Raw genomic sequence first — 16,989 nt, forward strand, 5'->3', positions numbered from 1 at the left:
CACAACAGACACATGAGGCGTATGATGGCTGTGTGAAAGTGACATGGTATGAGAAATGTCACAGAGAATACTATACGGACCTGGAATCAGCAACAGGCATAATATTTACTCCATAATGGCAACCAGAAAATGTGCATTTAACATAGTCATTATGACTTCAATAGGTGATAGTCAACTCCTGATAAATGCAATGGACTAGCAGTTTTGTATTCAGACTGGTGGATGTCAATGAATGCACCTACAGTTTGCGTTTATCCAATGTACACTTATCAGGAGTCGTCGACTAGTAGTATTTTATAGACCCCTTTCTGTGTTTGTTAACATTGCTGCAAATTGGTGGCAGCAAAAAAAGCCTATATTTAGATGTTACTTATGAGTGCATTTCACACTACTTTTGGATTATAATTGGATTTTAAGGCTCGTATGAATGTCCTGCTGTTTGTGTTATCCCAAATCAACTGCATTATACTTTATACTTCAACTGCATTATGCATTATACTTAAAAAACACTTCAACTTCAACCAGTAAAATGGCTATTTGGCTAGCTTTTGCTACAGCCTATGTCAATTAGCGTTAGCTTTCTAGCTAACAACTGCTGCATCCAAAATAGTTATTTTTCAAAGATCACAACCAAATATAATCTTAGCGACTGTTCCAGCTAGAATCAAAACACCACGGTAAACGTATGAGACCCCAAACAGTTATTTTGTTAAGCGTAATATCGTAAATCCAGGCTATGTTGAATGGACGCAGGTGGCGATGGCTTTTTTACTGCAGCCAAGAGTCACGCGCATCTGCATGACTTCAGTGTGTCTAAAAAACACTATTTGGCATTTTGTTATGGTTTAACATCAATAGAGAACTCTTATGCCCCATTGGTTGAAATCAGGCTGACATGTACAGTAAGTTAGCAATGAGTTATCTGATCCAGAATACATTCAGGTCAGGTGTGTGAGTGGAAGAGTTTGCATAGGAAAAGCGTTAAGAGGAGCGCTCCAACCATAGTGAGTTAGTTGTACTTCGTCTGATTAGGATGGTGATGGGGTTGTTGATTCATCTCTTACTTCAACGTTCCCATTACATCCTGGTCTGCCAGATACTGCTTGGGGTCTGTAGTTTGGCACTGATGAGAAACTCAGAATTGAGATGATGGCAGAAACACTATAGCAGCTATGGGCCTATCTCTACAAAGTTCCATTTCCTTGAAGCTTTAAAGGGGAGTTGTAGTGGTTCACAGTCCATTGCATGGTGAAGGCCATCAGATAAATAGTAGAACAATTGTTTAAAGTAGATGAGAAATCAGAAAATGCACTTGCTTGAAAGACAAGGTGAGCAAATAACAAAAACTCAAGACATTACAAAATGTCACATATGACTTAAAAAAACATTGTCACACTGCAGATTGGATTTCTGGATAGAGGACATTAAACCCTGTGACAGCTTCCCAGCAGAAACCAGAACAGTGGAGCTGTAACAGATGGTGGGCTGAACCTGGTCATGTACTGTAACTCTAGCCTGCCTCCACTTCCATTGTTTTCAGTTCTCTCAGAAGTGGTAAGAAAGCTTCAGAGTTCAAATAGGTATGTCCACTGCAAACAATAAAATATTAAAAACGTACTGCTTGGCTTTGCCCTTTTAACTCAGAACTCCATTGGTAATAGTAGCTATTTTTACTAAGATGAACCCCCTCCTCTTCCTCCTTCCTCTCCTCCCTTTCCCTACCTCCTTTCTCTCTTCGCTTAAATAAAGATGCATCTTCCTCCTCTCTCCCTCTCCCTTCCAACTCATTCACCACCTCGTTCCTCTCCATCCACACTTCACCTAGATAAACTCCCCTCCTCCTACTCCTCCCCCTTCTGCGATCAGCTTGCCTTTCTTCTTCAGTCTCTTGAGCAGGCAGGAGGCAATGCCTAGAGCACCGCCCTTTAGGAAGCGAACAAAGTTGTCTCCCACCAGCGGGCCCATGGCGAACAGTCCTGGGTCCTTGGTGCACTCGAAGGTGTAGGGGTGCACATCCACAGGATTCTGCTTGCAGGAGATGGGTTTGGTGGGGTCCAGTCCCAGGTACTGGCCCTGGCCCTTGAGGAAGAACAGGTTGGGGTGGGTGCCGATCAACACCAGGGCCATGGAGATCTTAAAGGCCTTGAGGGAGTTGCTCCCCTGCAGGACACACTTCATGTCTGGCTGGAAGGACACCACGCAGTGCTCTGGGAAGCTGGTGTAGTCAGGGAACAGAACGGGACCACCACTGGTGGCCATGTTAGTTGTGGTGGGTTGGGGCTTGGAGCACATCTTGGAGCAGACTGAGGCGGCCATGCTGGGAAGGGCATTGGTGGTGGAGGTGGCAGCCATGTTTGGTGTTGCGTGGGTCTGGGAGTGCATCATGTGGTAGACCTTGTGGTATTCTGGGTAGAGGGTCTTGGGTAGCTGTTTAAAGATGAGGCCTGGGTCGTCTACGTGTTTGCGGAAGGCATGCAGCACGGAAATGTTGTTGTTACAAGCGCACAAAACTGCATCCGCCGCGCTTAACCCCGCCCCCACGATCAGCACCGGATCAGAGTTTGGCCCAAGCTTCTTCCGGCTCACAGCCAATCCCAGAGCAGAGATGCTGTGGAACACGAAGGGAAGCTCCTCCCCCTCTACACCCAGCTGAGCTGGCGAATCAGACGCGCCCGTGGCCAGAACTACATTCTCCGAAAACAGGCAGAAAGGAACGTGGGTGTCGCCCTGTACCCGCTGGTACCCCCTCACCTCCCACAGGCCCCCACCTTCCTCTTCGTCTACACCCTCACCCTCCCTCCCCTCGTACACCCCCTTTCCCCCCTCGTACACCCCCTTTCCTCCCTCCCCCAAACCTCCATGACCATTCTCTAGACCCTCCCCCTCGTGTCCACGGAAAAGTTTCTGCACAGAGGTCACATAGGTGTTGTCAACAAAGTTCTGCTTCAGGCCCATCAGCTTGACGTAGTTACGGTAGTAAGACGAGATCTCCTCTGGAGTGGCCCGGTCGTTGGTCACGCCCCTGGGGGGGGGGGGGGGGGGGGGGGGGGGGGGTTAGAGCACTCGTTGTCAAACAAAAGATCCTTTAGTAAACTCTTAAAGTATTATGGAGATTTAAGCTGTCTCATTGTTTTGAATCTATATAAATTCATTATAGCATCTCTCTATCTCTCTCCATCCCTCCCTCCTTCCCTCTCTGCATTTGCCATTGTCAGTACCTGCATTTGCCATATGTCAGTACCTGCATTTGCCATATGTCAGTACCTGCATTTGCCATATGTCAGTACCTGCATTTGCCATTGTCAGTACCTGCATTTGCCATTGTCAGTACCTGCATTTGCCATATGTCAGTACCTGCATTTGCCATATGTCAGTACCTGCATTTGCCATATGTCAGTACCTGCATTTGCCATATGTCAGTACCTGCATTTGCCATATGTCAGTACCTGCATTTGCCATTGTTAGTCAGGTCTCGGTAGTTGATCCCTGGCAGTTCCATCCAGATGCCCAGACTGATGGTCAGCATGGAGCCCTCCATCACCTAGAAGAGAGAGAAAAGAGAGAGGATTGGAGGTGAGGATTTTAAGAATGTAGTTTAGGTTTAGCATTGGAACATAGGGATGAGGAGATTTGGGGGTGAAGTCTTTCCAGGTTTCCCAGGCATAGCTCTGCCCAGCACCATGGGTGAGGTTAGGCGTAAATGAATGGGGAAAGGAGGGTATAAGCTGTTTAGGAATAACTCACGTGCCAGGCCCCTCCAGGCGTAGCCCTGCCCAGCACCAGGTGAGGGAGGTGCTGCTGCTTGTCTCTTCTCCACTGTAGCACAGGGGGAAACTCGTAGCCAAAATCAGCATTGGGGTGCAGCAGGGTGTCAAACAGCACCGCTACAGGGTTTCCTGACCGCCCCTCCAGACCTTCACTCAGATACTCCAGATCCTGCATAGAGAGACCAGACTTGATCATGTTTCAGTGTTTGTGTTTGTCAACTGTGATCTGTGTGTGTGTGTGTGTGCTGTATGTGTGTTTAATGCAATGCTTTGATGTTCACCTGTTCAGTGATGGGCAGGTGTCTGGTCTCCTGTAACTTCCTGTACAGAACAGGGTTTGGGTGAACAGCTGAAGGGTCCAGGTAGGGCTTGTAGCCACTCAGCAGGTAGGACAGGCAGATACCTGATGGCCCGTTACCTACACAGACATACAGAGGAGAGAATCAAATGTTTGCAATGTCAGAGGTTACCTGTGAATGATGACGGCGGGCGAGGTGGGATGGCGAAGGGGTGCTAGCCTCTCGGGGCAGAGTTAGAGGTTAGGGTTAGATGTTAGCAGTCAGAGGTTAAGGCTAAACATACCTATGATGACCACAGGCAGTGTGGGGGGATGCTCTCGAGGCACAGTGGTCTCTTCCAGAAGAGGCATGGCTGTAGCCAGGGCCGGCACACTGAGAGAGAGAGAGAGAGAGAGAGAGAGCGAGAGAGAGAGAGAGAGAGAGAGAGAGAGAGAGAGAGAGAGAGAGAGAGAGAGAGAGAGAGAGAGAGAGAGAGAGAGAGAGAGAGAGAGAGAGAGAGAGAGAGAGAGAGAGAGAGAGAGAGAGAGAGAGAGAGAGAGAGAGAGAGAGAGAGAGAGAGAGAGAGAGAGAGAGAGAGAGAGAGAGAATGCTTTGATGAAGTGAAGGACTGAAATCCTGCAGCGCCCGCAAGGTCCCCCTGCTCAAGAAAGCACATATACATGCCCGTCTGAAGTTTGCCAATGAACATCTGAATGATTCAGAGGACAACTGGGTGAACGTGTTGTGGTCAGATGAGACCAAAATGGAGTTCTTTGGCATCAACCCAACTTGCCGTGTTTGGAGGAGGAGGAATGCTGCCTATGACCCCAAGAAACCATCCCCACCGTCAAACATGGAGGTGGAAACATTATGCTTTGGGGGTGTTTTTCTGCTAAAGGGACAGGACAACTTCACAGCATCAAAGGGACGATGGACGGGGCCATGTACCGTCAAATCTTGGGTGAAAACCTCCTTCCCTCAGCCAGGGTATTGAAAATGGGTCGTGGATGGGTATTCCAGCATGACAATGACCCAAAACACACGGCCAAGGCAACAAAGGAGTGGCTCAAGAAGAAGCACATTAAGGTCCTGGAGTGGCCTAGCCAGTCTCCAGACCTTAATCCCATAGAAAATCTGTGGAGGGAGCTGAAGGTTCGAGTTGCCAAACGTCAGCCTCGAAACCTTAATGACTTGAAGAAGATCTGCAAAGAGGAGTGGGACAAAATCCCTCCTGAGATGTGTGCAAACCTGGTGGCCAACTACAAGAAACGTCTGACCTCTGTGATTGCCAACAAGGGTTTTGCCACCAAGTACTAAGTCATGTTTTGCAGAGGGGTCGAATACTTGTTTCCCTCATTGGAATGCAAATCAATTCGTGGCATTTTTCACATGCGTTTTTCTGGATTTTTTTGTTGGTATTCTGTCTCTCACTGTTCAAATGGACCTACCATTGAAATTGTGGACTGATCGTTTCTTTGTCGGTGGGCAGACGTGCGGAATCAGCAGGGGATCAAATACTTTTTTCCCTCACTGTATATATATATATATATATATATATTATTTTGTATTGTTTTCAATGTACTTTACTCAAACCAGTGAATATCACTTATTATAAATGAGATCATTAACTATCAGCTCTTGGAATATCCAGGGACTTGACTCTTCACATTTTGGTTATAAAACAACAAATCCAGAATTGATTAAAAACATCAAAGGACAGGACATCATAATCCTACTGGAAACATGGTGTCGTGGAGACATAGATACTCAGTGTCCCTCAGGCTATAGGGAAAGTTTACTACCATCAATCAAACATAAAAATGTTAAACGGGGCCGAGACTCAGGTGGAATCATCATTTGGCATAAGCAGGACTTGGCACTGAATGAAATGAAAAAAGGTACCAGTCACATTTGGCTAAAACTTAACAAAGGTACAATCTATTGTGACAATGATGTGTACATATGTGCAGCTTATGCTCCTCCTTCAGATTCACCATATTATGATGATCAGTTTTTTGACAATCTCCATACAGAAATCATTACATTTCAGGCAGAGGGTAAAGTGCTTCTTTGTGGAGATTTCAATGCAAGAACAGGTTCTGAGCCTGACTACACTGATGCGGGAGGTAACCACCACATATTTGGTCACCCCTCCTTGTACAGCAGCCCTATTATAAATAATAGAAACAGTCCTGACCAAATACTGAACAAAAATGGGAAGGAGTTAGTGCATCTCTGTCGAGCCTTAGGCCTGTACATGCTTAATGGTAGAATCAGAGGGGACTCTTTAGGTCAGTTTACTTACTGCTCAGCTCTTGGGACAAGTGTAGTCGATTATGCCATCACGGACATTGACCCCTCCTCCATTAGTGCATTCACTGTCAGACCACAGACACCATTGTCAGATCACAGTCAGATCAACGTGTTTTTGAAGAAATTAACCGGCAATATTAACCGGCCCAATAAACTCTTCAACATAAACCAATCATACAGATGGGCTCCAAACAGTGCAGAGGGATTCATTGAAACATTGAACTCAAAAGAAATGATGAACTCTATACAGTTTTTCAATAACTCACAATACCAAAACAATAAAGATGGTGTCAATTCGGCTACTCTAAACATCAACTGCATATTCCAAAAAGCAGCATCGAAAGCAAATTTGAGAAAACCAAAGAAATGCAACATCAGAAACAAAAAACAAAATGTTTCTGACAAATGGTTTGATAATGAATGTAAAACAATTAGAAAACACCTAAGACAAATGTCAAACAAAAAACATAAGCAGCAAAACAACCCAGAGCTACGATATGAATACTTTGAAACTCTGAAACAGTATAAACATACACTGAAACGCAAGAAACTGAATTATACCAACAAGACACTTGATGAAATTGAAAACGCAATTGACCAAAATCAGTTCTGGGACATGTGGAACAATTTAAGCACAACAAAGCCACAAGAATTAGCCATACAAGATGTAGGAATTTGGAAAACTTATTTTGATAATCTATACAAAAACATCCCACAAAAAGACTTAAAACAGAACCAATTAGAAATTAAAGAAAAATTGAAAATCCTTGAATCAGTCATTAAAAATAACCAAAATCCATTAGATTACCCAATAACCCAACAAGAACTAAATGAAAAGCTCAAATATATTAAATCAAAGAAGGCATGTGGTCTAGACAACATCAGAAATGAAATGCTGAAAAACAGCACACCTGAGTTGCAAAATGCTGTGCTTAAATTGTTCAACATGGTTTTAACTTCTGGCTGCTTCCCTGATGTCTGGAACCAGGGGCTCATCTCCCCTATCCACAAAAGTGGAGACAAATCAGACCCCAATAATTACAGGGGAATTTGTGTAAACAGTAACTTGGGAAAGGTTTTCTGTAGCATTTTGAATTCAAGAATCCAAACCTTTCTTCAAGAAAAAAATGTAATAACTAAATGTCAAATTGGCTTTCTCCCTAACCATCGCACTACTGACCATATATACACCTTACACACACTAATTAATAAACACGTCCACCAAAAAAAAGAGGGCAAAATCTTTGCTTGCTTTATTGACTTTAAAAAAGCATTTGATTCTATTTGGCACGAAGGGCTATTCTACAAAATTCTACAAAGTGGGCTTGGTGGTAAGGTGTATGACTTAATAAAATGTATGTACACAGAAAATAAGTGTGCAATAAAAATCAAAAACCAAAGAACAGAATTCTTTTCACAATGTCGAGGTGTGAGACAAGGCTGCAGTTTGAGTCCAAATCTTTTCAACATTTATATCAATGAATTAGCAGACATGTTGGACCATTCTCCAGCCCCAGGACTCACACTATTTGACACAGAGGTGAAATACCTGCTATATGCTGATGACTTGGTACTTCTATCACCAACCAAAGAAGGTCTTCAACAGAACATTAATATTCTAGAGCAATATTGCCATAATTGGGCCCTGGCAGTAAATTTCCCAAAAACTAAAATCATGATTTTCCAAAAACAAAACAGATGTCAGAAACACAAATATAAATTCACCCTGAACAACACCATAATTGAACACACAAAAAATTACACCTACCTTGGTCTGACCATATCTGCATCGGGAAACTTTAATATGGCAGTGAATGCACTCAAAGAAAAAGCCCGCAGAGCATTGTATGCAATAAAAATGAAATTATTCAAAATCAACATCCCAATTAGAATTTGGACCAAAATATTTGACAGTGTAATCCTACCAATAGCTCTTTACGGAAGTGAGGTTTGGGGGCCACTCAATAAACTGGACTTTAAAATGTGGGACAAACATCCAATTGAAACCCTACATGCAGAATTCTGTCGGAAAATCCTACAAGTCCAGAGAAATACACCAACTAATGCATGTAGGGCAGAATTGGGCCGCTTTCCAGTAATAATGAAAATACAGAAAAGATCATTAAAATTTTGGCTACATCTAAATTCAAGTCCAAATTCGAGTCTGCAATTTAAAGCACTTCAAACCCAAGAGCTGAGCCCAGAAACGAGCCCTCTCAGTCAGCTGGTGTTGGACCTAACCAACCAAGCTGACACCGGCACTGCTTCAAAAGAAAGAATTCCAATAAACAAAATCATGAACCAATCAAAGGACTCATATTTACAACATTGGAAAAACGAAACAAAATCCCAAAGCCGACTAAATTGCTATCTGACCCTAAACAGAGAATATGAATTGGCTGAATATCTCTACTCTGTCAGAGATTCGAAGCAGAGACAGATCCTTACCAAGTACAGGCTGAGTGACCACCGATTGGCAATAGAAACCGGCAGACATAAAAAGACATGGCTACCCAAAGAGGAGCGTGTATGTGGTCACTGCACGACAGGGGAGGTAGAAACAGAGATGCACTTTCTCCTTTACTGTGATAAATATTCCTCACCAAGAGATTCATTATTCACAGAAATGACTACATTTATTCCAAATTTTAACTTATTAAACCCAGAGGAAAAACTAAAAATACTCATGGGCGAAGGAGCAATGGCTCCTCTTGCAGCCAAATATGTATTTGCCTGCCATAGCCTGAGGGACAGTGAATAATAACATCTGCATAGTAAGCAGTAACTTACTTATTATGACTGTTATTGTTATTACTGTTATTGTTATTAGTATTATTATTGTTGTTTATCATTCCAAATAGTAATGGTATGGGTGGTAATGGTAATGATAGCAGTTTAATGATAGTGGTGGTGGTAGTGGTGCATTACACCATACATTACATTCGACTATTGACTGTTACCATTTTATTGTTACTATTTTTTATATTTAATTTTGTATTATTATTTACTGCCATTCTATATTATTATTTGTCATTGTTTTAATTGTATTACAATGTATATTGTATACATTGTTGCTTTGGCAATATTGACACAATGTTTTTCATGCCAATAAAGCAGCTTGAATTTGAATTTGAATTTGAGAGAGAGAGAGAGAGAGAGAGAGAGAGAGAGAGAGAGAGAGAGAGAGAGAGAGAGAGAGAGAGAGAGTGTGTGTAAAGGGGTCACCATGGTGACAGGATGGATGGATACTCGTGAACAAAGTGAAGATGGTTGGTGGTTGCAGACAGTCTTTCATTCTCTCACCGGTTAAGTGAGTCAGGTACAGTAGAGTGAGTGTGGGACTGCCAAATCATACAGAGAAGAATGTCTGCTTGGCCAACAGTAGAGCTGTCGTCCGTTAGAGTGTGTTAAAGTTAGTGCCTTTTAGCTGAGAGAGAGGGTTGTGGTCTGTGAAATTACTGTAGTTGTCACTTCTCAGTCTGCTTCTCAGTGGATTGCTTCTCAGACTGGATCGGCCGTCGACGGTTGTTGTTTTATGTGAGCGTAGATCCCATCCCTCGGTCTGTCTCTATCGACGCTCAGCTGGCTGACTGAATAAAACAACTCTATTCATCCTGCTATTGTGTCCGTCTCTCTCTCTGTACACACACACACACACACACACACACACACACACACACACACACACACACACACACACACACACACACACACACACACACACACACACACACACACACACACACACACACGACCCCCCTCATGTACACACACACACATCCAATCAGGACCACAACACCCCTCCCTCCCTCCCTCCCACCCCACACCACCCCTCCCCTGCCACCCCGCCGCGCCCCGTGCATCGTACACACAGCCCGTGGCTAGACGAACCGCCTCTTCCCAAACAAAAGTCAGTAAGCATCAAATCTATGGAGGCTCAGGTCTGTTGTGCCACGTTGCCATTGTGTGTGTGTGTGTATGAGTGTTTATGTTATGTGGCAGTGCCATTGTGTGCCCGGCGGGGTGGAAATCCCCCCTGATCACTCCCAGCAGGCTCTAATCCCACCTCCCCTCTGACATGCATCCACCTCCCCTCTGACATGCACCCATCTCCCCTCCCACCTCCCCTCTGACATGCACCCTCTCCCCTCTGACATGCACCCATCTCCCCTCCCACCTCCCCTCTGACATGCATCCACCTCCCCTCCCACCTCTCCTCTGACATGCACCCATCTCCCCTCCCACCTCCCCTCTGACATGCACCCACCATCCCTCCCACCTTCCCTCTGACATGCACCCATCTCCCCTCCCACCTCCCCTCTGACAAGCACGCACTCCCTTCCCGCATCTCCCCCTTTCCACTCCCCTGCCCAGCCCAGCCCTGGGTGAGAGAGCACTGCAGGCTGTTTTTCACCCAGTGCTGGGGTGCTGGGTGTTATCCTTTTCAGTAAAAGTGGCAGGATTCCATACACTGGTCGTGCTGTTTGGGCGGGAGTACCAGAGAAAGTCATGGAGGGAGCAGGCAGTGGGTAATGTAGAGCCGTGCCCCCTGTTTGGCAGGCTAAATCTGGCATTTCCACACCACTGACCAATTTAACACTCTCACCCACATTCAGCCAGCTTACTCACGAGGGGGGGGGGGGGGGGGGGGGGGGGGTATATACTCAAAACTTTTAGAACTTCTACCTGGGTTACTGTAAAGCACTTTGTGACTTTATTTTGTTGTTAAAAGCACTATATATATATAACAATTTAAAAAACGGATTAATACATTGATTTGTTATGCCGTGGCTTGAATGGGTTAGGTGGCAGTGCCAGGGTTGAATGGGTTAGGTTCAGTGCCAGGGTTGAATGGGTTAGGTTCAGTGCCAGGGTTGAATGGGTTAGGTGGCAGTGCCAGGGTTAAATGGGTTAGGTGGCAGTGCCAGGGTTGAATGGGTTAGGTGGCAGTGCCAGGGTTGGGGTCAATTCCCTACCAACTTAACAAGCCAGGGGACACTTGTTACATCAGATAAACAATTTTGTTACTTTCAGGGCAAAACTCACTCAGTATCTGCACCTGTACAAAGTCTGTACCTTTTAAGTTTAAACAAGAATAAAGAATAAAATGTTAAACAGGAAGAAAAACTTTACATATTTTCATGACTTTTATTCGCTGTTAAAAATAACAAGTGCAAACTTTGTACAGGTGCCACGAACTTTGTACTGTGTCGGAATATCAATGGTGTGATATTCAATAGTCTATCATTACCTTCGGCTATTCTCTCTCTCAGCATCTGCACAGTTCTTCCAATAAATGTGTTTTTTGTTAAGTTTGCTGTGTAAATTGTTCAAAGTAGTCTATTTGCATAGAGTTCTATGGTTTGTTAAACTTTGAAATCAATGTTTGGCATACATTTTAAAGTGAAAAATCTGAGTCAAAGCATAATTCCGTTACTGTGGAGATGCCCAGCTTTAGTATTCCCTGCATGTAAAAGTGCTGATATAAAGCCAACTGCATAAGGCTGGCATTCTGAGCTGGAATGTTTGAAATAAATAGGCCTAATAGGTATTTTATCTGTTTTAGCTGTAATTGTGTTTTATGTTCTTGTACTGTAGAGGCTTGTTTACACCACGCACTAACGTGAGTTTGGGGATCTGATCAATATGATCCAATCACTATCTGATTATGGTTTGTTTTGTTTACAGATTGTATTAAAATGTGTCTCTTATTCATCCACTGTGTCCGCATTGTAGCCAGATTAGCTGTTATTTGACAGAAATCTGGCCAGACAGATAATAATAATATGTATTTAAAGACATTACTGATTACATAAGTCAATGGTGCTGCTACCTGACAATGAGTTTAGAGGCAGGTATATTGATGATTTAAATGGTTTGGCTTATGTGCCTGACTGCCTCCGAAGGTGGTCAGGAAGATCGGATCACAATCGGATCACAATGTGGCTGTTAATCGTCTATACCTGTCTACAAATGTGGGCACAATCAGAATGAGGACAAAGTGTGCATGTTAGCACCAGGTATAAACAGGGCTTAATTCAACCCTCCATTTGGCTAACTATGCCTATACCACAATAAGAATTTAGCAAATTTGTCATATTTCTGAGAGAAAAATGTATGATTGTTACTGTAATCAATGTTACATTCTCTACAAATAGGCTTGTGGATTGCACAATTACCGCACATCACAGGACTTTTCTAGTCTAAAAGGCACTGCGATTTTGGCCCGGTACACAATCTATACAGCATCCTATATTAGGCTGCTATAGGGTATGCTACTCAGTCTCTCCCCTCCGTGATCTTGAGACTGATTCCATCGTACGCGGGCGCACATGCGAATAGCGACAATTTCATCATCCTTGTAGGGTACCTCCTATAATTTAGGTCAGACACTCCCGGCCATCCTCTAGCTCTCCGCATCCCTCCAAGAGAAAGCAGCAACACCATCCCTCAGCTCTGAGGCGGCAGCTCTGTTGGCTACTTACCTCGGTACGATGTATCTCTATATCTCCCAATCGCTCCTCTGTACGGCCGACGGCCGCTGCTCTCACTGTATATATGCAGTCGCCGGTGGGAGGCTCTATCGAGCTCATGAGATGACACACATACCACCTCCCTCACTCACTCTCACTTTCGCTCTCTCTCTCTCTCTCTCTCTGCAGTGAACAGACACTGTCTGATGAGATGTGTTTTAACCATTAATGACAGCATCCAATCCCGAATATGCTACTAATGTCACCCGATACTTGTATCTATCCACCTCAAGGACAGATGTCCTTATTTCAGGAGAGAGAAACCGTTTTTTGTGTTTGACCAAAGACTATGGATATACTGACAAGATACACGTCTCTGCGCCCTACAATTGGACTCGTTGTCCACAAAGCGGCACCGCGGTCTGTCTAGCTTCCGCCTATCCTTCTTCTTCTTCTTCTTCTTCTTCTTCTATGGTATTATGACGGTCCGCAAACAAGCGTTAGAGGTGCATGCCGACACCTACTGTAGGGTGGTAAGGGTGGAAAAATAGCCATTGTACAAAATAAAAAGACATCATACAAAATTGTACTACTTAAATTGTACACGTAAGAACTTAAGCATTACGAAACGTATATTCGATCAAATAAACCTTACGTAGCAAATTAGCTATTAATTTAGTTGACAAAATCTGACACTCTCATTGACCGCCATACAAAAACGTATTGCTTTGTAGGCGAAACAAGGAAAAATCGCCAGCTGGTGAGGGTGACAGATTTTCCGCCAAGTTGGGCATCTCTCTTCCTCTTCCTCTCTGGCTTGACTTCAGCGTCACATCGAAACTCGTTCAGTCACGCTGCACCCGTAGGGCAGGTATAGGGCAAGACCACAGATTCGTAGTCTCGGCAAAGAGCGAGCGCTCAGACCATCGCGCGGCTTCTTCTGGTTCAAGAACCGGACGAGGAAACAAAAATGTAACTAAAATTTAATTTGATGACGCTATATTGTAGTTAACGTTCATATTGGAACGCGGCAGGAAATACATATATGGGCCCAGACACCCATATTGGGGCGGCAGGTAGCATAGTGGTTAGAGCGTTGGACTAGTAACCGAAAGGTTGCAATATCGAATCCCCGAGCTGACAAAGTAAAAATCTGTCGTTCCAACCCTGAATAAGGCAGTTAAACCACTGTTCCTAGGCCGTCATTGAAAATAAGAATTTGTTCTTAACTGACTTGCCTAGTTAAATAAAGGTTAAATAAAATGAATTGGAACGCGCGGGCTACTAGCAAGGAACTCCTTAATTGGTCATAGAGCGTAACCACGCTAATTTGCTCACCTACATCCAATCTTCATTAGCTACAAATCAGCCTCAATCTCAATAATCAACCACCCTCATAGTATTTAAACGGCATCCTTCTTCACGCTTTTGTACATCTGTCTTACAAACAGTCTGTACGACAAGTGCATGCTGTTTCTTGACTCGACCCATCCTATAGGCACCCTGCGCTAAGGCGGGCCAGCTCAACCCTGGTCCATGACCGGCTACACTCGGAGGTTAGCGCTGCCAGCAGGCTCAGCATAAACCTCGACTCCTCAGGCTTCTTGCACAATGGGAGCAGCCAGCTCAACCTCGGTTCACTTCCGGGAGGTGCCAGCACACCCACGGCCTACGGCTGGAGGATGGCCCTGCCAGCATGCTCAGCACAACCACTTGTTCACGAATGGAAGCTGACCCAGCCTGGAGGCCAGGTACCAACCCCAATCCATGACTGGGAGCTGGCCTCCCCGACCACATCAACCACCATGCCAAACTCTATCAATGCTACCCCTTCCAACGTGTTCATCAGATGGTGAGAAGCCAAACTCGTGAAATTTGTCACAATCATCTAGGCCCTATTGGTCCCCAAGAACACAAAATGTTTCTTTGACATACCAATAGACCCAATAAAAACCTATACTGAACAAAAGTATAAATGCAACATGCAATCATTAATGATTTTACTGAGTTACAGTTCATATAAGAAAATCTGTCTAAATTGAAATAAAGTAATTAGGCCCCTAATCTTTGGATTTCACATGACTGGGCAGGGGCGCAGTCATGGGTGGGCCTGGGAGGGCATAGGCCCACCCACTTGGAGCCAGGACCAGCCAATCAGAATGAGTTTTTCCCCACAAAAGGGTGACTGGTCTCAGACGATCCCGCAGGTGAGGAAGCCTGTTGTGGAGGTCCTGGGCTGGCGTGGTTACACATGGTCTGCAGTTGTGAGGCCGGTTGGACATACTGCTAAATTCTCTAAAATGACATTGGAGGTGGCTTATGGTAGAGAAAGTAACATTCCTGCAGTTAGCATGCCAATTGCACGCTCCCTCAACTTGACACATCTGTGGCATTGTGATGTGTGACAAAACTGCATATTTTAGTGGCCTTTTATTGTCCCTAGCACAAGGTGTACCTATGTAATGCTGTTTAATCAGCATCTTGATATGCCACACCTGTCAGGTGGATGGATTATCTTGGCAAAGGAGAAATGCTCACTAATGGGAATGTAAACAAATTTGTGCTAAAAATATGAGAGAAATAAGCTTTTTATGCACATGGAAAATGAATGAGATCTTTTATTTCAGCTCGAGTAAGGGGACCAACACTTTACATGTTGCGTTTATATTGTTGTTGTTTGTAACACATTAGCTTGAAAATCAAACTGAACAAAGTCGTTAAATTATACTGAACAAAAATATAAATGCAACACGGAAAGTTTTGGTCTCTGCAGAGTGATGTCATTCTCCCTAACCCCTCCACTCTGTCCCTGAGCCCATGTCCCAGACAGACAGAACAACAACACCAGCAGAGTTACAGCATCCCTCATTCTGAAACAATACCTCTTCAGAACTAATGTAGTCTACTGGGCTCAGTCCTCTTCTTTATACACACTGCTCTTGGTAACCTGATGCATGAGAAACCAACACATGTTGCAACTCAGTGGAATGTTAAAATATCACCAAGGACAAGTAAAGTCATGGGTAAAAAGTACACAAATACAGGTGCACACCAGTGTACAATACAATAGCCTGTCAAAATGTGACAATTATTCCCTCTTGTGGTTAAATATTACATCTCTCTTCAACTCTGCAAGATTTATCTGCCCTTTATCTGCTCCCCCTAGAATGGGGGATAAGGACAAAAATAATAATAATTGAAACATTATTTTGAAAATACATTTTAAGCTCAACAAGTTACAATGATTTCACTTTTTTTTAAATCCTTATCGCTCATTTTACTTCTGAGTAGGAAACACCAGCTCTGCTGGTGTTGCTGTTCTGTCTGTCTAGGACATGGGGAGAGTGAAGGGGTTAGGGAGAATGACACCACTCTACAGGGTCACAGTGAACGTGGGAGAGCCGTGATAATGGTGGTCTTGACATCTGGACTGAGCTGAAAGCACAGAGACAAGGTGCACAATATGGGAACCATCCTGGTGGAGCAGAGAGTGGAGCTGAGGTACATGGGAAACAGATTGACAGCTAGTGAGAGCCAAGTGGAGGAACTGAAGAGAGACAATGCAGGTAATGAGGATTTTTATTGTATTAAATAAATCATATGACTTTACATGTATGTCCATTGGCAGGTTAGCGTTTTTTTTTTATAAATCTTGTTCTGGAAGCAGCTCTGCAGAGTGGTCACTAGCTGGCACAGCCACAAAGTCATGCAATCTGATTTTAAGCCTAACATTAACCACACTGCTAACCCTAATGTCTAACATTAAATTAATACCAAAAAGTGACATTTTTGTTTTCATGGATTTTTACAAAATAGCCACTTTTGACTTTGCAGCTGGCCCATCTAGCGGAAATGGCTCAGTTCTGCTTCCAGGGCAAGATTCATGCCAATGAACATCAACAAGCAGCCCATTCACTCTAAGTTACAGCAACACTACTCTGGGAGACTTGTTCGATTGCCTGAATTAAATCATTATAATTTCTGAATACATTGTCATGTTATTTCAGCCCTGGAGACCAGATTGAGCGTCAGTGAGAGGCTGGGAGAGGAGCTGAAGAGACAATGCAGGTATGCGGATATGATCATAAGCAATCAGTAGGGAATTATTACTATTGATACAATTTAGTAGCAATCAACAATAGCTTGAAGATGACATGC

The 16,989-nt window shown here is 44.0% G+C and overlaps 1 protein-coding gene across 1 annotated transcript; it reads right to left on the bottom strand.

Moving 5' to 3' along the window:
* Nucleotides 1–444: 444 nt before the first annotated feature.
* LOC139572737 (oxidative stress-induced growth inhibitor 2-like) lies at nt 445–13,263 on the bottom strand. The gene is made up of 6 exons (XM_071395466.1): nt 12,844–13,263; nt 4,350–4,438; nt 4,049–4,185; nt 3,745–3,936; nt 3,447–3,541; nt 445–3,022 (listed from the first exon to the last, which is right to left on the bottom strand). The coding sequence occupies exons 2-6, from the start codon at nt 4,414–4,416 to the stop codon at nt 1,822–1,824; spliced, it is 1,692 nt and encodes a 563-aa protein (XP_071251567.1). The 5' UTR covers nt 4,417–4,438; nt 12,844–13,263; the 3' UTR covers nt 445–1,821.
* Nucleotides 13,264–16,989: the final 3,726 nt, after the last annotated feature.

Source organism: Salvelinus alpinus, chromosome 4 (genome assembly GCF_045679555.1).
Source record: "Salvelinus alpinus chromosome 4, SLU_Salpinus.1, whole genome shotgun sequence".
Classification (NCBI taxonomy): Eukaryota; Metazoa; Chordata; class Actinopteri; order Salmoniformes; family Salmonidae; genus Salvelinus; species Salvelinus alpinus.